This window comes from Acanthochromis polyacanthus, chromosome 2, assembly GCF_021347895.1.
Source record: "Acanthochromis polyacanthus isolate Apoly-LR-REF ecotype Palm Island chromosome 2, KAUST_Apoly_ChrSc, whole genome shotgun sequence".
NCBI lineage: Eukaryota > Metazoa > Chordata > Actinopteri > Pomacentridae > Acanthochromis > Acanthochromis polyacanthus.
Window position 1 is genome coordinate 38,460,817 of NC_067114.1, and position 23,324 is coordinate 38,484,140.

Genomic DNA, 23,324 nt, shown 5'->3' on the forward strand with positions numbered 1-23,324 from the left:
TCGATCACATCCATCTGAGAGTCCATCCATCCATCCATTCTCTATACACCACTTTGTCCTCATCAGGGTCGCGGGGGGTGCTGGAGCCTATCCCAGCTGACTCGGGCGAAGGCAGGGGACACCCTGGACAGGTCGCCAGTCTGTCGCAGGGCTACATATACAGACAGACAATCACACTCACATTCACACCTACAGGCAATCTAGAGCACTCAATTAACCTCAGCATATTTTTGGACTGAGGGAGGAAGCCGGAGTACCCGGAGAAAACCCACCCATGCACAGGGAGAACGTGCAAACTCCATGCAGAAAGATCCCTGGGATTTGAACCAGGGATCTTCTTGTTGCAAGGCAAAAGTGCAAACCACTTTTTCACTGCGCAGCCCCATATGAGAGTCTCACTGCTTTAATGGAAGAATGAATCTCAGAGAAATGTGACCTTTTCCAGGTCACAGTATCAATGTCACAAATTGGCATGAATTTGATTGTTGACCTAAAACAGTGCCGAATGCTTTGTTTTCATTTTACAGGTCAAAACTAGAGTTTCAGTGTTTCTAAATCTGTCATATGTGTGTGGTGACAATATCCACAATAAGACTAAACAGATTCTTCAGTTATTCATGTTTTGAGTTGTTTCATTTCTCTCCAACCCTGGTCACCACTAACCTCATATGTTTTCTCTGTTTTGTCCCAGTCATCCAGCAACACAACTTCAAGCCAGGGTGACATCTCACAAAACCCTGACCTAGAGTTCTACCAAATGATTTATGGTGTGGTGATAATTATCACGGTGCTGCTTGCGATCATCAAATGCTTCCTTTATACTCATGTCACCTTGAATGCTGCCTGCAAATTCCATGACAAAATGTTCAAGAAGGTAGTTGGATGTCTGAACCCAACCAAATTATATACAACACAGATTTCAATTTTAAACCTACTTCTTATTCATCAAAAGTCAACTGAATATGTGATAATTTAAAAAAAGAGCATGAAGTAGCGGCTGATGAGTGCTGAAAAAGTTTTGTTGTTTTCATCCCTCAGATTGTTGCCAGTCCAATGAGTTTCTTTGACACAACGCCAACAGGCCGCATCCTGAACCGCTTCTCTAAAGATCAGGAGGAGGTGGACACCGTGCTTCCCCTCCACATGGACTCTTTCTTACAGTTTTCTCTGCTTGTTATTTTCGCAATTGTCATCATTGCGTTCGTCTTCCCTGTCTTGCTGGTAGCTGTGGTTGTTCTTGGAGTTTTGTTTTCCCTCATTCTCTTGTGAGTTTGTACCAGTTAAGTCTAAATATCAAATTCATTACTATGGGGACTGTAGGAAATGTGTGGAATCTGAGAGATTTTTAAAATAGTTTTATGTCTTAAAGCAGGCTTGTGACAGTAAAGAGATGTTCTGGGTCTGCTGAATATGCTGTGATTTATCTGCAGTGTATTCCAGAAGACTATCCGTCAGATGAAGAAGATGGAGAACATCAGTCGCTCTCCCTGCATTTCTCTCACCATCTCCACCTTGCAGGGCCTCAGCACCATCCATGCCTACAACATAAGAGACAGCCACATCAAAATGTGAGATACCAGACTTCCTTAAAGGTTCTGTGTGCAACATTCATGCAGGGCTCAGTTGGTAGATGGGGTTGTCCACTAATCGCAGGGTTGGTGGTCCACATGTCAGCTCTGCCACTTGTGGTATGCAAATGTGTGTTAATTGGTCGGATGAAAATCTCATTGTTTAGTGCTTTAAAGCCTAAAGTTAAAAAAGGTGCTATATAAGTGCGGACATTGTTTAGAGCAGTAGCATCTTAGACCCAAACAAACGCATTTTATTCACAACCATAAAGGTTGTGTATTGAAGAGCCAACAAAGAGTAATCCAGCCACAACCAACAGTATCTGTTCTAGTGTGTGTTTCCATGATCTGTTGGACTGCACTGGAAAAAAAGCGCTGTCTAGTGGACTGTGTGTGTGTGAAAGCAGACACACCAAAGACTGATGCAGAACAGACACAAGCAGAGAAGGAGTGTCAGAACTCCATTTTAATTTTTTACCTGCAGTCTGGACAACTGTTCATAAATGTAGAGAGAGCCAACAGTTTACAGGAAGGACCTCACATGCATTAATACACAACAACACCGTTGTTAGAGCAGCCAGAGTAACTGTTAAGGACGCTGTTTACTCCACTTTATCTCTACTCAGCAGATGACTACATTTCTGCAATATTTGTAGTAAGCATTATGCATATTGCTCCATCCATTTTCTTCTGCTTATCCGGGGTTGGGTCAAAGAGGCAGCAGTTGAAGCAGGTTGTTCCAGATGCCCCCTCCCACCCCCCACCCCACCCCGACACTTTCCAGCTCTTCCTGGGGGATCCGGAGGCGTTCCCAGGCCAGATGGGATATATAATCTCTCCAGCGGGTTCTGAGTCTGACCCGGGGTCTCCTCCCAGGTGGAGGTGTTCGGAAAACCTCCACAGGAAGTCTCCCTGGAGGCATCTGACTTACACACGTGGACAAAATTGTTGGTACCCCTCAGTTAAAGAAGGAAAAACCCACAATTCTCACTGAAATCACTTGAAACTCACAAAAGTAACAATAAATAAAAATTTATTGAAAATTAAATAATCAAAAACAGCCATTACTTTTGAATTGTTGATTAACATAATTATTTAAAAAAACAAACTAATGAAATAGGCCTGGACAAAAATGATGGTACCTCTATAAAAGATTGAAAACTATTTGACCAGAGTGACATGATTAACTCAGGTGTGTCATTTAATTGACATCACAGGTGTTTCCAAACTCATAATCAGTCAGTCTGCCTATTTAAAGGGAGACAAGTAGTCACCCTGCTGTTTGGTGAAAAGGTGTGTACCACACTGAACATGGACAACAGAAAGCGAAGGAGAGAATTGTCCCAGGACATCCGAAAAAAAATGATAGACAAACATCTTAAAGGTAAAGGCTATAAGACCATCTCTAAACAGCTTGAAGTTCCTGTGACAACAGTGGCTCATATTATTCAGAAGTTCAAGACCCACGGGACAATAGCCAACCTCCCTGGACGTGGCCGCAAGAGGAAAATTGATGACAAATTGAAGAGACGGATCGTTGGAATTGTATCCAAAGAGCCCAGAGCAACCTCCAAAGAAATTAAAGGTGAACTCCAAGGCCAAGGTACATCGGTGTCAGATCGCACCATTCGTCGTTGTTTGAGCCAAAGTGGACTTCATGGGAGACGACCAAGGAGGACACCACTGCTGAAAAAAACTCATAAAAAAGCCAGACTGGAATTTGCAAAAATGCATGTTGACAAGCCACAAAGCTTCTGGGAGAATGTCCTTTGGACAGATGAGACCAAACTGGAGCTTTTTGGTAAGGCACATCAACTCTATGTTCATAGACTCAAAAACCAAGCATACCAAGAAAAGAACACTGTCCCTACGGTGAAACATGGAGGAGGCTCAGTAATGTTTTGGGGCTGCTTTGCTGCATCTGGCACAGGGTGTCTTGAAAGTGTGCAAGGTACGATGAAATCCGAAGACTATCAAGGCATTCTGGAGAGAAATGTGCTGCCTAGTGTCAGAAAGCTTGGTCTCAGTCGCAGGTCATGGGTCTTCCAACAGGACAACGATCCAAAACACACAGCCAAAAACACCCAAGAATGGCTGAGAGAAAAGCGTTGGACTATTCTAAAGTGGCCTTCTATGAGCCCAGATCTGAATCCCATTGAACATATGTGGAAGGAGCTGAAACATGCCATTTGGAGAAGACACCCATCAAACCTGAGACAACTGGAGCTGTTTGCTCATGAGGAGTGGGCCAAAATACCTGTTGACAGCTGCAGAACGCTCATTGACAAATACAGAAATCGTTTAATTGCAGTGATTGCCTCAAAAGGTTGTGCAACAAAATATTAAGTTATGGGTACCATCATTTTTGTCCAGCCCTATTTCATTAGTTTGTTTTTTTTAAATAATTATGTTAATCAACAATTCAAAAGTGATGGCTGATTTTGATTATTTGATTTTCAATAAATTTTTATTTATTGTTACTTTTGTGAGTTTCAAGTGATTTCAGTGAGAATTGTGGGTTTTTCCTTCTTTAACTGAGGGGTACCAACAATTTTGTCCACGTGTGTAGATGTCCAAACCACCTCAATTGGCTCCTTTCAACACGAAGTAGCAGCGGCTCTACTCCGAGCTCCCTGTGGATGTCCGAGCTTCTCACCCTATCTCTTAGGCTGAGGTCAGCCATCCTACGGAGGAAGCTTATTTCAGCCACTTGTATCTGAGATCTCATTCTTTCGGTCACTACCCAGAGCTCATGACCATAGGTGAGGTTTGGAACATAGACAGATTGGTAAATTGAGAGCTTCCCCTTGCGGCTCAGCTCCCTCTTTACCATGACGGTTCGATACAACACCCACACTACTGCTGATGCTGCACCAATCCACCTGTCCATCTCTTGCTCTATTTTCACATCACTCATGAACAAGATCCCGAGACACTTGAACTCCTTTGCTTGGGGAAGCAGCTCCCCCACAACATATTACATCTTTAACAGAAAAAAGCTTATTTACCATCTCTGCCTTATGTTCATCCAGTGCAGGACCACCAGGTGATACCTTATTGACAGTGTCTCTGATACTTGTCTGCATTGTAACCACTGTTTTATTGATCACTGGGGTTTGTTTGTTTTTGTAGGTTCAAGTCCATCAATGACATTAATTCCAATCACTTCTTGCTGTTTCACTCTGGCACACGCTGGCTGTCTTTCTGGCTGGATTTCATGGGTGCAACAATGACCTTGTTGGTGGCTCTGTTCGTAGTGCTCAGCAGTAATGAACTCATCAATCCAGCTTTGAAAGGCTTGGCTTTATCCTACACTATTCAGGTAAATCTGGAAAATTGATTTATGCATGTTCTGTTTACTTTTCAAAGACATGCTGCAGCAGATGTATTAACAGACTTTTTTCTATGTCTAGTTGACAGGCCAGCTTCAGTATGTAGTGAGACAGGCAACAGAAGTGGAGGCAAGGTTCAACTCTGTAGAGCGACTGCAGGAATACATCACGGTCAGACCTCTCTCCTTCCACCAAACCATCTGTCCTGGTCTTCTTAAACACAAGGCTACCAAGTTTCAGTTTGCAGTGAATTATCCTCTGAGATCAATTCTGTTCCTTCCCTTAAAGCTTGTGTTTGCTGTGTTTGCAGGGTTGCAAATCTGAGGCCCCAAGACACATAAAGGATGCTCAGATCCCAGAGGACTGGCCCAAGAGTGGAGTCATCACCTTCCAGGACTATAAGATGAGGTACAGGGAGAACACACCCATTGTACTGAACAGGCTGGATTTCTTCATCCGAGCTGGAGAGAAGCTGGGCATTGTGGGAAGGACAGGCTCTGGTGAGGCCCTGAATCCTTTATTTGTTGCCTATATCTTTGTTATTCATTCAGGTGCTGTATTTGGGATGTTTGAAGAATATCAAGTCAACTTAGACATTGTTGGACAATTGAGTGGCTGAAGCAAAGTGTTTCTAATGATCAGATTGAAGAGCAGAATCCCTCCACAGTCCTGATGTCAAACACAGTGTTATGTAACTCTGACACACTGTGACAGCAGTTGTAGTTCAGTTTTCAGTGACTGTACTCTGTGCTTCGTGTATTTAGGGAAATCCTCTTTAGGCGTGGCTCTATTCCGACTAGTGGAGCCAGCAGGAGGAACCATCCTGATAGACGGAGTGGACATTATGGCCATTGGTCTGCAGGATCTGCGCAGCAAATTGTCCATCATCCCCCAGGACCCTGTGCTGTTTAGTGGTACAGTCAGGTAACCTGAGCTAGCCCAGAACTCCACCGAGGTTTCTGCTGATACACAAGCACAAAGTGTTGAGTGAGTTATTCACTTGGTAACAGCTGTGCTTGCTTACAGGTACAACCTAGACCCTTTTAATAACTACACTGATGAGGACATCTGGACAACACTGGAGAAGACCTACATGAAGGACACTGTATGTTACCAGTACAGTATGAAGCACAACACATTATCAGCACATTCTTTGTCTAATCTGTTTGTTTTTATTGAGAAACTGCAAAATTTTGGACTCTTGGACTTCAGTCATCCAAGTGCGCAGAACCATAATGGAATCTCTTTGTGATACCAAAATACTTAAAGCCTCAAAGCGATTGAGCAACTCCTTCATCCCATCAGCCATTAGACTGTACAGCACCCAGAACCTCCTAACAGCAGAGACTGTTTTCAGGAATATTCAGTGTTTTTTCTTGCCCAGCATTCATCCCCTTCTCTGCTCACTTACAACATCCATGACAATCGATCTGCACAGTTTACATTGAAATGTATACAATACTTGTACATTTGTTACTGTATTATATTCTGTAGACATATTGCACTTTATTTTTTATTTTTATTACACTTCATTTTTATATTTCTCTTTCTCAACTGAGCTGTTGTCTCGAGTGGATAAAGGTGTATCTTATCTTGTCTAAAACCAGCCAATGAAGAAACAGAAATAGTTCTAATACTAACAGTTAATCAGACGAAACATAGAGACAAAAAATCCTCCTGAAATAGAACTTAATAAAGAATTTGTTTTATTTTTCACCATTCCAGTCTGAAAAATGTATCAGTAGAAATATGATCATTAATACTGTGGGATAAATCACTCACTGATTTAAATAAACTATTTGAGTTGCAAACTTTTGATAAGTCGGGCTGACAGAATGCTTTTGGTAATTGCATTGACTTGTATATCATCATATTAATGTTAATTTAAAGATATATTTCTGAATTAATTCAAATCTAAATTCCATTTGAGGTTACTTATTGAAAAGGTCTTTAACTTAGTTTTTCATCACCTTGAGTTCAGGATTTCAGTTCCCCTCCCTGATGTTCACATCCCTGGACAGTTTCAGGTGGTTGCCTCTGGTATTAAAAAATAATTACAATTCATTCTTCTAATGTGGTGTTCTTTGTCGGCTCAACATAATTTCACCAGAAGTTGTCATAACTCAAAAACATTGATGTAAACTATTGTGTTAATGCTTTTTAAAGCTTGTGGTCTGTCCTCTTCATCCCTTTTTATTGAACTATGTTTGGTGTTAAATATGACTTCATGTCATCAGATCTCCAGACTGGAGGGGAAGCTACAAGCAGAGGTGTTGGAGAACGGAGAGAACTTCTCTGTAGGCGAGAGACAACTGATGTGTATGACAAGAGCACTACTCCGTAACTCCAAGGTCTGTGCTTGTGTAGGGTTCATGCAAATATAACTGGGAGCTCTGAGGTTCTTCTTCCACCAAAGAGACAAACACTTCATTTTCTGCATTCTGATCAAGTTTTATGAACCGCTTTGTGCCTCCTGCATCAATTTATGGTGGAATTATCTTTATTTCTTAAACAAAATTCAGGCTCCAGGGGACAAAATGCATTCAAAATGATGAAATCTACTGCATAACTGTGTTGATTTCAAGTATTTATTCCATGGTGGATCAGCTTTTGTCACTGAGTTTTGTCCCTGCAGAGTTTGGGATGTCCCCTTTTTAAATGACAGTTCACACCATAGATAAATTCATTCATCTGAATTATTTATTCACCCCTGGACTTTTGAAAGCTTAAATATGTTTCACAAAACACTTCTGTTCATTTTCTACACATTTAAAATGTGTCAGACATATCTGTGTTTTGGGATGAATTTTAGGGATCTGGTGCATCTCAACTATGTTTCTGAAGCAGACAGAAAGCAAGAATAGAACACATTTATTTGTGGTTAAACAGTTATCAGATCTATTAGTCTTTGTCAGGTGTTTTTAAATCTACTCACTTGTCATGACGGTTGAAATCATAATTTACTTGTTTCAGAGATTTTCTATTTTAAGGCTGATGTTATAGTGGATGTTCGACGTAAATGTCTGAAAGTTTGAAAACTAAAACAGTTAATTTGCTGCTACAGGCTGCATAATGTTCATCAGTCAGACTGATGCTTGGGATTCCTCTTCAGCATTTCCATCAACATGTTCAAGCAGCATGATTGCTTGTTAGATCAGCAGACATGTTATTAAATAAATAACATGTTTAAAAGACCTAACTGTCCTCCTTCCTCATTAGTCCTTTGTTCCACACTAATCGTCCCTCCTGTTATTCTGCAGATCATTCTTTTGGATGAGGCCACAGCCTCCATCGATGCAGAGACTGATGCTCTGATCCAGAACACCATCAAAGACGCCTTCAGTGATTGCACCATGCTCACCATCGCACATCGCATCAACACCGTGATGCAAGCAGATCGTATTCTGGTCATGGACAAAGGAGAGGTAACAGACTAAAATGATTATACAGAGAAACTAAATGCATGTGATCATAAACCTGAACTTTCTTTGTGTTGTTGTGTCCAACAGGTGGTAGAGTTAGACAATCCAGATGTCCTGAAGCAAAGACCAGACTCCATGTTCTCCTCCCTCCTTGCTGCTGCCAACACTGTGAATACATGAACCAGAGATCTGTGATGCCCAACAACTGCTACACTTGTTTTGTTTTTGTTTTACAGTTGATGAAAATGTTTTCTATACAATTGTGGCTCTTTCTAAAGAGTATTTTACACAGATGTGTATCAAATCCAAGCAGTGTGTTACAAGGAAGACGTTTTTCTGCAGTCAAATCCTATAGACGTGATGCTTCTTTTAGCTGTGGTTATGGTCTTGTCTTGGTGGGGTCTCATCCCTATGCCTGCTCTCCTTCTTCCTTTGTGCTTCGTATTTTAATTTACTGTTCAATTTAAACAGTTTATGCTGACTACAAACAAGCCTGAAGGTGAGCCAAGCTGATGCAAACTGATAAGATCCTTTAGCTAAAATTCAGAGAGCATAAAGACCATCTGAAGTTGATTGACAAGGAATGTTTACCCCCAATGATCTAACAAAAATGATGATGGATTTTAGATGAATCTTAGACATTTGGTTAAGAATGTGTCACAAAGTAGCTCAGAGTAAGAGAAAAAAAATAAATCAAGCATTAACAGGGTTAGGCATGTGAGCATTCAAAACTGATTAATTCTGTTCAAATTTTCCAAGACCAAACCACAAAAACCTGCTGATTGCATAAGGGAGGACATGCCCTAAAGCAATTGACACATTGTATAAAGATCTGATTAAATATTAGACAACTTCGTTACCCCAACTAAGATGGTCCCGAAAAGAGACACTGAAAAGTCAAAAACTTTTACTGCGCTGTGACCACTTGACATTCAGATATTTTGTTGCAAATAGTTGTCAGGTTCACACATAAAGAACACCAGTGAGTGCCTTGAGAAAAAGTAAACATGAAGCCATTATCTTCCACTGCAGCTATGTTGAAGAAGTGCAACCAGAAGGTCCTGATGGTGTTTGATAAAGACAGCTGGACAAGAGACATTTGGTGGACAGATAGGCGAGAATGGGTGTTGATGGAGCAGACAGAAGTTGACACTCGTGATGGTCAAATGAAATCCCATGAACCAGTGAGGATTTCCAGCCCATTGCTTCGTCTGGAAGTTCACTGCTGGAGACCTCAGTGAAGCAGTTAATACTGCCATCCGCTGAGCAAATTAACATCACGGTCAATGCCATCAGTTTATGACCTGAGCGGACATGTTTGAATGACTTTTGTGTGCAGAAACGATGCACAATGGATATTTCTATACTGTAGTATGTGCATGTGTAAGTATACAGACACAGAGCTTTGTCCTTAATCAAAACAGCAATGGAAGCATCACAAGCAATTGTACTTTTATTCATTTATATTTTTTTGGGTTCATTTAGCATTAACAGTGTGACATTTAACAGGGCTAGTTTTCATGGACAGTGAGTCCTTCAGTCACCTGCTGCCGACCCACTTCCTGTGGTTCATGAGAGAGTCCCACTTGGTCAACACTCTCATCGTGAGGGTGCAGAAACCATTCAGAGCTGATCTTCTCTCTGCTTTGGGTTTCTATAATAGCTCATCCAAAGAGAAGCCATCTCTTGACTCCGGTTATTGCCCTGAACACTTCAGAATTCATCCTGCTGCAGACCCAAGCTGTCTGATGGTTGATGGTCTCTGGAGGAGGGAGTCCCAGGTGTGAGAGAGGGAGGAAGCCCCCTGGTCCCAGTTCATCGAGTCATTCGCCCATTTCCTGATCTCAGTGGCCTCCTTGATCCACCGTTTGTTTGTTGGCCTCTGATGCTATAATCCTGCTCTTGTCCCAGTTCATAATGTGCTTGTTTCTTTGGAATGGTCAATGCTGGCTGATTTCATGGCTGGCTTAAGATTGTCCAGTATTATTTGCAATTCGTCCATAATAACTTGGCATTTATCTAAAATTACTTAACAGTTGATCAAAATGACATAAACCTTGACAAAATTACTTGAAAATTGTTCACAGTGTCTTCAAATATGTCCACAGCGAAAGAAGGCAAATTTAGTACAGTATGGGTTTGTCTGATTTAGCTGTCTGTTGCTGCCACCTAGTGGTCACTTTGCTCACTTCAGGATAAATGTCACCAACAGTTGGTCTGAAGATCACTTCAGTACCTTTTTATCCCCCGTCGGCTGTAGGCACGGAGGGGGGTATTGGCATGTGCACGTCCGCCCGTATGTCCGTCTGTCCTTCCACACGTACGTCCACATTTCGTTTCAGGAGCATATCTCAGAAACTACTTGAGGGTTTTCATTCATATTGCACCCAGGCCATCTCTATGTAGTATAGATATGCCTTTTGGGGTGCATGACCTTGACCTCATTTTCAAGGTCATTGTGAGGCACTTCAAATATTTTTTGATTCTGTTTCTGGAGCATATGTCAGAAACTACCTGAAGGACTTCATGCATGTTGCACCAACGCCACCTGTGCATAATGTAGATCTGCCTTTTTTGGTGTATGACCTTGACCTGATTGTTTTTATTGTAGTGAAGATGTATCATTTTGTAGGTGTATCGTCCAGTATATATTATTATTTCTTGCACTTAGAGGCACTATATATAAGGCGGGGGATGTTTTAAGCGAAGCGTGTTTATTCTTTGACGCTTGAGTAGTTTGAAGGGTTCCTCAACTTTGAGCGCTGCCTCAAAATATTGTTCCCTTTGAAAACGGGGAACTCGCATAGAGAAAAGAAAAACTATATATGTATAAATTCACTGAGAAACTATACTGTTTTAAATAAACACTCTCTGTTAGCACCTGTTGTCTTAACTTGTCTCTAACATCTCTAACATTTTTCAAAATGTTAATGTAACTCTTTTTTATTCAGATTTTATCTGCAAATATCACAAAAGTCCCAAAAGTCTATCACATGAACTAAAGTGTTAACTGCTGTGGCTTGTAGGAAAACTATGTTGTTTTTTTTAACCAACATTTACAAATAATTTGTTTGAACTCACTTAAACTTTGTCTAAAATGAATCATAACTTGCCCAAAATTAGATAAATTTGTCTTTTAAAAAAATAACTTGAAATTTGTCCAGAGTGACACAGTGACTGCAGTTGGTATTTTCATCAGCTTAAGATTTTGTGGAATTTAAGTTCAGATTTCTGCAACAGTTCACTTAACACTAAATCATGTAACTGGTTTGAGACCTTTAAATTTCAAATAAAATACCTTTGATTGTAGAATTAAAGTTCATTGATTCAATGCAGTTTGTAGGTTGAATATAATTTAATCAAAGGTTTTAATAACCCAGAAAGATTAATCACATTTTTTCATTTGAACCATCCAACTATGCGTCCTTAAACTGACTACATTATCTATAATGCCATGTGTTCACATGTAGAAGATGTACATAGTCTCAATTACATCTTTATTTAACCCTCCTGTTGTCTTCATTTACGGGCACCAAAAAACATTGTTTCCTTGACGAATAAAAATCCAAAAATTCAGCAAAAAATTCTCCAAATTTCTGAAAATCTGCAAAACCTTCAAGAAGAAATTTCCAATAATTCCTTAAAAGTTTCACTTGAAAGTTTTATTTTTTTAAAGAAAAAATATTGTACGTTTTACTGATATATATGTAATCACTTTAGATAATTTTAGAATTTTTTTGGAAGATTTTTACTCATTTTTAAAAAATATTTACAAGAATTTTCTTGCCAAATTTGGGGGGATTTTTTTTTTTTTAAATAAAAATTCTCAGGAATTATTTTAATTTTCTTCCTGAAGGTTTTGCAAATTTTCAGAAATTTGGGGAATTTTCTTGTTAAATTTTTGGATCTTTGTCAGAGAAGGAAACAATATTTTTTGGTGCCTGTAAATGAGGACAACACGAGGGTTATAAAGACCAAATATATCAGTGACACACACAAAACCTTTAGAACGTGAATGTTTTGGTTTAGCACAAATACATCCCAGATTCTTTCCTGTGTCTTCATTTTAAACTAGCATTTTCTGTCTTGGTGAACTACAGAGTAGCTTGTGGAGTTTTGTTGGGTTTTTTGTGGGCAAAAATGATCATTTGTATTCAGAAAATGTCTTATTTTAACTTTTCATTATGTGATAAAACAGCAGCAGGTTGATGCTATAGAATAGAATAGAATAGAATAGAATAGAATAGAATAGAATAGAATAGAATAGAATCCCTTTATTCATCCCTGAAATGAAATTCAGTAGATGTTTCCTCCAGACTGACACTGACACTTTTTCTTTTCTTTTCTTTTCTTTTTTTTAGCTATGTGAGCTCTGCTGCATCTCTTCTGGTTGAACATCTTTATATTTCCTGTCAGGGAGTAGTTTAATCATGAGCTTTTAGGTGGAATCTGGTGTAAAATAAAACTGACTCATAAACTGAGCTGCTGTTTTCCTTACAGACCATCAGGAGGCAGTGCAGGCCGCTGTGTTCTGAATGATCTACATTACATTTATTATGTGGACAAACAGTAGATTTACAGGTTTTTTTTAAAGCTACAAGTCAGATTCATAGCTTCCTATTGTTAGAACTGTTTCAGAATTTAAAGCTAAATCAATGTCCTCCTGACACACTTTATGAAGTCTCATGTTTGGGTTATTAGGACATTTCCCAGCCTGCACCATTTTTAGATTTAATGACATAACTTTGATGAGTTGCATATCGTTAGCCTAATAGCATAGTTGCCTAAGTCATGAAGGCCAAAAAATGACTTAGGCAATTATGCTATTAGGCTAACGATATGTCTTTTTTGTAAATCATAATTAAAGTTAATTAAAGTACGTCTGGAACAGAAATAGCTGCCAAAGTTACACTTTACTCCAATAGTTCCTAATTTCTGAGTGCACAGTCATTGCAAAGTAAATGTAACTAAGGCTGTTTATTTGAAGTTTCCAGCTTTACCTCACAAAATTCATAGCACTTTAGTGATTTCATTTAAAAAGCAGTATGTAAACTTAATTTTTATGCCACGAAATACTGTTCGTTTAGACTGAGAAGTATATCCATATTGCAATATGCAAAATATTTGCCAAGTCAGACACCAAACAAAAGACCTCAGGAATCAAGAAACAGAAAGAAGAAACTCAGGTTTTTCTGAAAGGAACTATTTTTTTTTTTTAAATGGCATAAACATGACAGTTACTCGTCCGAATGACCTAATAATAGTAAAAAAAAATACTTATAACCCGTCTCAAAATTACTCAAAATTTGTCCAGAATGACTCAGAATGAGTTTAAATTGAACCATAACTCACAAAATTAACTGATCAAAGCAACTTCAGTGAATTCAAATAAGAGAGCACAGAAACCTCATTTTAGTGCAATGAAATATTCCACATTTAGACTAAGAAATATTTGAGTCATATTAATATATTATTGATAAGTGGGAAATTGCAAATATTTAAACGTTAAGAACAAATGAAAGCAAACAAAATAGAACCAGACAAAACAAAAACAGCCGGAAGTGAAGTTTTAAACCAAGTGAAACACTTTATTTTTCCTTTCCTTTCTCTCTGACGGGCTTTCTGGTCCTCTCCTGTTTGTTCTCCTCGTCCTTTCTTAAGATGTTCTGGTATTCTTTCAGGATTTCTTTGTGTTTCACGATGAACATTTTGATCTAAGAATAGAATAGAATAGAATAGAATAGAATAGAATAGAATAGAATAGCTTTATTGTCGTCATACATGGGGGCAACACTGGTTTCCAGGGGGTTAAGCAGCTATTTATTTGAAAGAGTAAATTTACAACACCACAACATGTGAGTGGTGTAGTGGTTAGCACTTTCGCCTTGCAGCAAGAAGATCCCTGGTTCAAATCCCGGCCTGGGCCTGGGATCTTTCTCCGGGTACTCCGGTTTCCTCCCACAGTCCAAAAATATGCTGAGGTTAACTGATAATTCTAAATTGCCCGTAGGTGTGAATGTGAGTGTGATTGTGTGTCTGTATATGTAGCCCTGTGACAGACTGGCGATCTGTCCAGGGTGTCCCCTGTCTTCGCCCGAGTCAGCTGGGATAGACTCCAGCACCCCCCCACGACCCTAGTGAGGATAAAGCGGTTTATAGAGAATGAATCGATGGATGGATACATGGGGGAATGACGAAAATATAAATAGCTTCTGCTGGAAGGTGCTATGACGACAAGCAATAAGAAATAAAATACCAACATGACATAATAAAATCAAATATACATATAAAACAATACAATATTAACCCTTGTTTCATCCTGCGGGTCAAATTGAAACATTTTAAAGTTTGAAAATGTGGAAAATAAATATATTTTCGCACTGAAACTTCTGATGTCCAAATTTTCAACATTTTTGGGAAATCTTTGAAAAAATTTTTGGGGAAAAAAAGAAATGTTAAATATGTTTCTTAAGAACGTTCACATTAATTTTTAAATGAATGATCTTAAGAGAATATTAGAAGTTTTACTTATATATATATATATATATATATATATATATGTAATCACTTAAGACATTTTTAGGATTTTTTCACAAAATTTTTATTCATTTTTTAAAAAATATTTACAAGAATTTTCTTGCCAAATTTGTTTTTTTAAATAACATTTTTAAGGGAAATATTTTAAGGAATTATTGGAATTTTCTTCTTGAAGGTTTTTACAAATTTTCAGAAATTTGGGCAAATTTTTTGCTGAATTTTTGGATTTTTTTCAGACAAGGAAACAATATTTTTATGGTGCCCATAAATGAAGGAAGGTTAAAAATGACAACACATGCAGAGGAGGCAAGATATGTACAACAATGGAGGTTAATGGAATGAAATAAAAAACAATAAAATAGAACAAATATGGTCATGAAATTGCATCTAAGCAGCTTTAGAACCATTAAAGGTGACACTGTGCATTCAGGTTTTCAGATGTTTTGAGATCAGGAGTCTGATGGACCAATTTGATTAGGAGACAACAGGAAGCAGAGCGTCATCACTTCCTGTCTGCTGCTGTGTGAGGAAACACACCTCATCCAGCTGTTTCTCGGTGTCTTGCATGTCCACGCCGTCCGCTCCTCCGACCCTCCCGCCCGTTTTCTCGTACATGTTCAGCGTGGCCATCCTGACCCGTGACAGCTCCAGCGTCTTCTTTGCCGCCGTTTCCTGGATGTGGTTCCACTTGCTCTCCTGTGCGAAGACAAACGAGCCTTAATCTTGATCTCAGAATGTGCTTTAGTCTCAGCCGTGATGCCGGATTACCCAGGTGTTGACTTCGAAGCGGGTTCTGTCCAGCTCGGCCTGCAGCTCGGACATCTGGTTGTTGTGCTGCATCAACAGGAATTGGCGCCGCTCCTCCAGCTCCTGCAGAGTCTTCCTCTGCTGGCTCTGCTTCTCCTGCATCTTTGTCTCCTTCTCATAGAGCCTCTGTCTGAAGTAGAGGAGCTTCTCAAAGTGATTCACCATCGCATTGGTGTCTTCAAACTGGAACACACAATCACACACACTGTTCACAAATTTCGGTGTCTCGGACTGTAGCTCACATATACTGGCAAGAACACAACTACGGAAAGTTTCAGGGGAAAACAACTTAATTTTTTAGTTTGAAAAATGAAGCAACTCATTAAAACTCAAAGTACTTGGACAGAAAGCAGCATTTTCCATGGAATAAATATTTAAATCCACAATTCATTCGATAGAAAAATCCAATTTGGGTGGAATAAACCTTCAAATGTGAAAAAACTTGGACATGAAGTTGTATTTTGAATGAAATAAAACTTTAATACTATAAGTGCTTGGAGAGAAAGTGGCATTTTGAAAGGAATAAAGCTTTAAAACCATGAGTCATTTGTAAGAAAAGTACAATTTGGATAGAATAAACCTTCACATGTGAAAAAATGGACATAAAGCAGCATTTTGAATGGAATAAAACTTTAAAACCATTAATTCTTCATTGGAAAATGTACCGTTTTGTTCATAGAATAAACCTTTAATACTACAAGTCAGAGGAATATCATTTGTGTAGAAGAAATGCTTAAAACTCTAAGTACTTGGACAGAAAACAGAATTTTGAATGGAATAAACCTTTAAAACCTTAAGTCATTTATAAGAAAAGTACCATTTGGGTGGAATAAACTTTCAAATGTGAAAAAAACTTGGACAAAAAGTGGAAATTTGAATGGAATAAACCTATAAAAGCATTAATTCTTCATAGGAAATGCATTGTTTGCATGGAATAAACCTTAAAAATTCTATGTACTTGGGCAGAAAGTAGAATTTTGAATGAAATAAACCTTTAAAACCATAGGTCATTCTTTAGAAAAGTACAATTTGGTTGGAATAAACCTTCAAATGTGAATAAATTTAAGTTTTATAATAGCAGTTCGAATGAAATAAAACTTTAAAACCATTAATTCTTCATTGGAAAAAGTACTGTTTGCATGGACTAAACCTTTAATACTACAAATTATTAATTAGAAAAGTGCTATTTGTGTGGAACAAACCTTTAAAACTCTGTGCACTTGGAAAGAAAGTAGAATTTTGAATGGAATAAACATTTCAACAAGATTCTTTAAGGACAGAGAAAGGATGAGAGTCACTTCTAGACTAACACATGTGACTTTAGACACATTTTTTGCTACATAAATGCAGAAAACCTCACAGTACCTGAGTAAATTTGACCGCCTTGTCCAGGAAGTCTTTGTACACTGAGTATCTGTCCACCTCACGCTGCAGTTCCTGTTTCCTCTCAGTCATCTGAGCAGCTTTCTCCTTTAGCTTCTCAACCTGAGCCTGTTTCTGAAGCACCTCTCTCTGCGTTTTCTCCACTTTCTCCACAAGTCGATCAACTTCTTCACTCTGGAAAGAAACAGAAAGTTGTTTGCTGGTCCAGTTCCAGCCACAGAACTTAAATCCAAGTCGTGTGCCACGTGGCTTTGACTGTAACCTTGAAAACCATCCTTGGAGTCAAGCGTAAGTTGCGCACTTCCTCGATTTTCTTCAGCAGCTCTGCCTCGCGCTGTGGAAAACTCTCCAGTTCCTAGGCCAAATCACAAAAAAAAAACAAAAAAAAAACACGATGACCGAGGGCTGTTTCTGATGCCATGTGAGCATTAAGCAGCGACTGGATGTGACTTAGTGCATTTATCTGATGGATTTTGCCAATAAAATGAACATTTTCCAGAGGTATGAATCATCTTTACCACTGCTGCAGATGAGAATCTATCTGACGTGGCTCAGGCAGATTGTTTTAAACATTTGTGATCGTCTTGGTGCTCAAGTTTCCACTACAGGGTCATTCCAGAATTGGAGGACATTTGGGCTTCAAAATTTGTGAAAACTAAACCTTCTCTTTTACAATTTTCTGCTCCATAATCATCAATAATAGATAATAAACTATCAAAGGCTTGACTGGCTCAGCTTACACATCAATGGTACCCTTTTTATTCCATGTTTTATTAGTTGTTTGCTAATGCTAATCCATGCTAATGTTAGCTTCTTCTCAGGAGTAGAAGGTAGATATTTAGCTACTTGTTACTGCTGACCAAGAGGACTAATTTACTGATGGAAAACAGTAGAGAAAAAAGTCAAAAGAATTGGTCTTATCCTGATAAAATACATAACAAGGTTACATGAGGTAGAGTGAGACATTCAATGATGGCTGACAATGTTATGAAAATATGAAAAATAGGAGAGGCCTATTCTTTTGGAAAACTGTTTATTGATGTTAATTGCAGCGTTTCATGTGATTCACTGTTTTCTTCTTCTTCTACCAGCTGAAAAGGTTACGTTGAAAGGGTTGTGGGACACATGCATAATAATTATTATTTAAAATATTATGTTATTTAATCCCCCCCCAACACACACACACACACACACACACACACACAGTTACAAGAGACATCAATGAGAAAAATAAGGCCAAAAAATTAGATTTAAATGTAATTTTAACTGTTTTTGTTTGAGATTCAGTTTGGTCATCATCGGTGTGAGACAAATGATAAATAAGGGATGTCATTTTAGGGGAACTCCAGACTTACACTGCAAAAACTCTAAATCTTACCAACTCTGTTTGTCTTATTTTTAGACAAAATGTCTCATCCCACTTGATTTAAGATAAATTCACTTAACAAGTGACATTTCAGCAGATGGAGGGACTTGTTTTAAGACAAAGCATCTTAAATATCTTGATAAGTCAAACAATCTTCAAATTATCTTGTCTTGAGTTTAATTTTATAAGAAAACTAGAAATATGTTTAACCCTCGTGTCATCCTGCAGGTCAAAATTGACCCGTTTTAGTTTGAAAATGTGAGGGAAAAAAAGGTTTTCACAATGAAGCTTCTGATGTCCACATTTTCAACATTTTTGGGAAATCTTTGAACATTTTTTGGTGGAAAAAAATAAATGTTGAAAATGTTACTTAAGAACATTCACAAAAAAATAACCAAAATCCAGTGAATTTCCCTGGATTTTGGTTGATTTTTATGCGAATGTTCTGAAGAGAATATTAGAAATTTTAACAATATATAATCACTTTAGATATTTTTAGGATTTTAAAAAAACTTTTAAGGGAAACTTTTAAAGAATTATTGGAATTTTCTTCCTGAAATTTTTGCAAATTTTCAGAAATTTGAGAAATTTTTGAACATTTTGTGGTTGAAAAAAATGTTAAAAAAAAAATGTTTCTCAAGAACATTCACAAAAAATCAACCAAATTCACTGGGTTTTGGCTCATTTTTAAATGAATATTCTTAAAGAAAACATGAGAAATTTTACTGATATATATGGAATCACATTAGATATGTTTAGGATTTTTTTTGGAAGATTCTTCTCATTTTTTGAAAATATTTACAAGAATTTTCTTGCCAAATTTGGGGATTTTTAAAAAAAAAAAAAAAATCAAAACTTTCAAGATAAACTTTTAAGGAATTATTGGACTTTTCTGAAAGTTTTGCAAATTTTCAGAAATTTGGAGAATTTCTTTGCTGAATTTTTGTATTTTTTCAGACAAAGAAACAATATTTTGTGGTGCCCGTAAATGAAAATAACGGGAGGGTTAATGAACATTTCAGCTTGTAATAGATGTGAAATTGTGGAGCAAAGTGAACGAGGAAAGGAGTTTTGCATCTTTTGTTCTCTGTAATGTTTTGAGGGACCAATATTGGTGCTGAAATGTGGAAAAAAGTTGGAAGAGATCTGGAAATGTGAGCAGGTTTTAGCTGGTAAAATCGCAATGGCAACTCTTACAGAAAATAGAATAGAATAGAATCACTTTATTCATCCCCGAAGGGAAATTCAGTTGTCAGGGTTCTTATCTGTTTAATTTTGAATTGAATATCCTGACTGCTGATGGCAAGAAAGATTTCCTGAATCTTTCAGTCCTGCAGCGCAGGGATAGGAGCCGTCCACTGATGTTTCGTTGTTCATTGAGGCAGATGTGAAGTGGATGATCCATGTTTGTCAGAATGGCCTCCATCTTGCTCAGTGCCCATCTCTCCACCTCATCCTCCAATGTGTTCAATCTGATTCCAACCACTGAGCTAGCTTCTTCAGGTTGTTCAGACGCCTTGCATCCTTCTGTTTTATGCTGCCTCCCCAGCAGACTGCAGCATAAAACAGGACACTTGCTACCACAGACTGATAAAACATCTGCAGCATCTTACTGCAGATGTCTAAAGATCGAAGTCTTCTGAGGCAATAAAGTCGGCTTTGGCCCTTTTTGTAGATGAAGTCTTGGTTTGTAGACCAGTCCAACTTATTATCAAGGTGGACACCTAAATATTTATATGATGTCACCACCTCGATGTCCACACCACAAGTGTTCACTGGCTGAAGAGGGGGTTTGGATCTGCGGAAATCTATGATCATTTCCTTTGTCTTTGAGGCGTTGAGTAGCAGGTAGTTTTTGTGACTCCAGTCATTGAAGGCACTTATCAGATCTCTGTATTCGGCTTCATGTCCATTTCTGATACATGCCACGATAGCAGTGTCATCAGAGTATTTCTGAATGTGGCAGGACTCAGTGCTGTATTTGAAGTCAGATGTATACAGAGTGAACAGGAATGGAGCCAAGACTGTTCCTTGTGGAGCCCCAGTACTACTCAGTAATGTCCCAGAAACACAGTTCCCCAGCCTGACAAACTGCGGCCTTCCTGTCAGGTAATCTGTGATCCATGAAACACAGGAAGGATTCACTCCCATCTCTGTGAGCTTGTCTTTGAGTATGGTGGGTTGGATGGAGTTGAATGCATTTGAAAAATCAAAGAACACGATTCTCACATAAACTCCAGGTTCCTCCAGATGAAACAGGGCACGGTGAAGCATGAAGAGGATGGCGTCATCCACTCCAATGTGTTCTTTGTAAGCAAACTGCAGAGAATCTAGTTTGTCTTTGACCTCAAGCCTCAGTAGATGTAAAACCAGCCGCTCCAGAGTTTTCATGATGTGTGAGGTCAGAGCAATCGGTCTGTAGTCATTTAGTTCATTAGACATTTGATTTTTGGTACCGGTACAATACAGGATGTTTTCCATAGAGCAGGCACCCGCCCCAGCTGTAGACTCAGGTTGAAGATCCTGTGGAGAGGTTGACACAGTTGTGCAGCACAGTCTTTAAGCAGTCTTGGGCATACACTATGATGGCCAGCTGCCTTCCTGGAGCAAAGTCTCTGAAGCTCCAGCATCACCCCTGTCTCTGTGACAGAGACGGATACAGGTGCTGAAACAGAAGTGGCTGTAGCGGTGGAGACATGTGTAGGAGACGGAGGAGAAGAAGGAGGAGCTATAGTGGGGATTTCCATATGTTGAGGAGAAGAAGGAGAAGTAGCAGTAGAAGTAGGTGTGTCCACAGTGTCAAATCTGTTGAAGAACAAGTTGAGTTCATCAGCTCTTTCCACATCACCCACTATTGGCTGCCTCCTCTTTTTATTGTTGTGTCCAGAGATGGTATTGATTCCTCTCCACACATCACGGATGTTACTGTGTTGAAAATTCTTCTCTATCTTCTTTTTGTATTCCATCTTTGCCACCTTCAGACTCCTTTTCAACTCATGTTGCACTTCTTTGAGCCATTCTTTGTCACCATCTCTAAAAGCTTGTTTTTTCTGGTTGAGGATTGCCTTTATGTCGCTTGTGTTCCATGGTTTGTTATTGGGGAAACAGTGAACAGTCTTTGCAGGTATGACTGTGTCCCTACAGAAGTTGAATTCTTATTTTTAATTTAGCGCCAAAGCAAGAGTTGTAGTATGACCAGCAGGAGACAATTGATGACTCCAGTGATTGTGGTGGCTCTACAGTGTATAAGATTGAAGTTTTTGAATGTTAATACTCATAAAATAATAATAAAAATTCCTTAAAATTCAGATTTTTAATTTAGCGCCAAAGCAAGAGTTGTAGTATGACCAGCAGGAGACAATTGATGACTCCAGTGAGTTTGGTGATTGTACAGTGTATAAGAGTGAAGTTACTGAATTTCATTACTAATAAAATAATCATAAAAAACATAAAAATTCCTTAAAATTATTATTTTTAATTTAGCAACAAACAAAGAATTTTAGTATGACCAGCAGGAGACAATTGATGGCTCCAGAGACTTTGGTGACTGTACAGTGTGTAAGAGTGAAGTTACTGATTTTTAATATTCATACAATAATAATAGAAATTCCTTAAAATTGAGATTTTTCATTTAACATCAAAGCGAAAGTTGTAGTATGACCAGCAGGAGACAATCGATGGCTCCAGTGATTTTGGTGATTGTACAGTGTGTAAGAGTGAAGTTACTGAATTTTATTACTAATAAAATAATAATAATAAAAAAATTCCTTAAAATTCAGATTTTTAATTTGGCGCCAAAGAAAGAGTTGTAGTATGACCAGCAGGAGCCCATTAATGACTCCAGTGACTTTGGTGACTGTACAGTGTGTAAGAGTGAAGTTATTGAATTTTAATACTCATAAAATAATAATAAAAATTCAAATCAAATTCTTATTTTTAATTTAGCACCAAACCAAGAGTTGTAGTATGACCAGCCGCGGCCCATTCATGGCTACAGTGATTTTGGTGGCTCTACAGTGTATAAGAGTAAGTTATTGAATATTTGTGTGGTGTCTCTTTTCGCTGTTGCAGCGGTTTTGCCATTTGCAGACGGTCCCTGTTCACTCGTCGTACCGCCAGCTGCGCATAGACGTCAATGTTATTTCTGCAGCTCTAAAAACAGCGACTTTTGATAAAATTGGCCTTGTAGCACATTGTCTAGCTTACAACGATTTGAAAGAGGTATCGTTTATGTTTTGACAACATATATCTCATGAGTTATTGATGCCGGAAATCCGAATCTGTCAATATCTTTCCAACTTTACCGAACTGGTTTTCACGGTGAAATTCACGAACATTTTTTATTTGATTTTTTTTTTTTTTTTTTTTTACCTCTTGGAGCTCCTTCTTCTTCCTTTTGGCCTCCTCCAGCTCCCGTTTTTTCTTCTGCAGCTCAAACAGCACACTGTTCCTCCCGTGTTCTGCTTTTTGATCCTCCGACATCTCGTTAGTATTCCGGAGCAGAAATGTACGAACCTTTGCTGGTGTTTTCTGGACTCCTCTCACTCTGAAAGTCACTCTGAAAACGTCTTCTCACCTCCTCTCCACTCTCTGTTGTTTCTGAGATATCCAGACACTTGACGACATTAAACTTTCTCTTTTACTGATGTTTTTCTCTTCGGCCCAGCTGATTCTCCTCATCTGTTACTATGGCAACGCATCGCTGACCGAGCAGAACAGCTCCAAGAAAAATCATCGACCAACCATCGACATTTCTTTTCTTTTAAACTGTAGACTAGGGTAGATTAGATTTTTATTGATTGATTTTTTTTTTTTTTGCAAGACCACCAGGTTAGCTTTCCCCCCCCCCATCAGATTGCTGACCTCTTAATGAAAATATGCCACTTACTACCCCTTTAATGACATTCTT

At 38.5% G+C, this 23,324-nt stretch overlaps 2 protein-coding genes across 2 annotated transcripts in view; one reads left to right on the forward strand and one right to left on the reverse strand.

Moving 5' to 3' along the window:
* Positions 1–11,150, forward strand: part of LOC110946321 (ATP-binding cassette sub-family C member 12-like) — a 43,481-nt gene extending 32,331 nt beyond the window's left edge. Inside the window, exons 21-31 of the mRNA XM_051937314.1 lie at positions 692–874; positions 1,039–1,265; positions 1,431–1,568; positions 4,701–4,890; positions 4,982–5,071; positions 5,211–5,400; positions 5,665–5,824; positions 5,927–6,005; positions 7,138–7,251; positions 8,161–8,325; positions 8,410–11,150. Coding sequence (XP_051793274.1) covers positions 692–874; positions 1,039–1,265; positions 1,431–1,568; positions 4,701–4,890; positions 4,982–5,071; positions 5,211–5,400; positions 5,665–5,824; positions 5,927–6,005; positions 7,138–7,251; positions 8,161–8,325; positions 8,410–8,502 — 1,629 coding nt within the window. The 3' untranslated portion in view covers positions 8,503–11,150. The remainder of the gene's footprint in view (positions 1–691; positions 875–1,038; positions 1,266–1,430; positions 1,569–4,700; positions 4,891–4,981; positions 5,072–5,210; positions 5,401–5,664; positions 5,825–5,926; positions 6,006–7,137; positions 7,252–8,160; positions 8,326–8,409) is intronic.
* Positions 11,151–13,889: 2,739 nt separating this feature from the next.
* On the reverse strand, positions 13,890–23,219 carry LOC110972084 (coiled-coil domain-containing protein 42 homolog). Its single transcript, XM_051937294.1, has 6 exons — positions 22,787–23,219; positions 17,312–17,404; positions 17,032–17,223; positions 15,628–15,849; positions 15,397–15,555; positions 13,890–14,036 (listed from the first exon to the last, which is right to left on the reverse strand). Exons 1-6 carry the CDS (start codon positions 22,895–22,897, stop codon positions 13,911–13,913), a joined length of 903 nt encoding a protein of 300 aa, XP_051793254.1. The 5' UTR covers positions 22,898–23,219; the 3' UTR covers positions 13,890–13,910.
* Between the last annotated feature and the right edge of the window lie 105 nt (positions 23,220–23,324).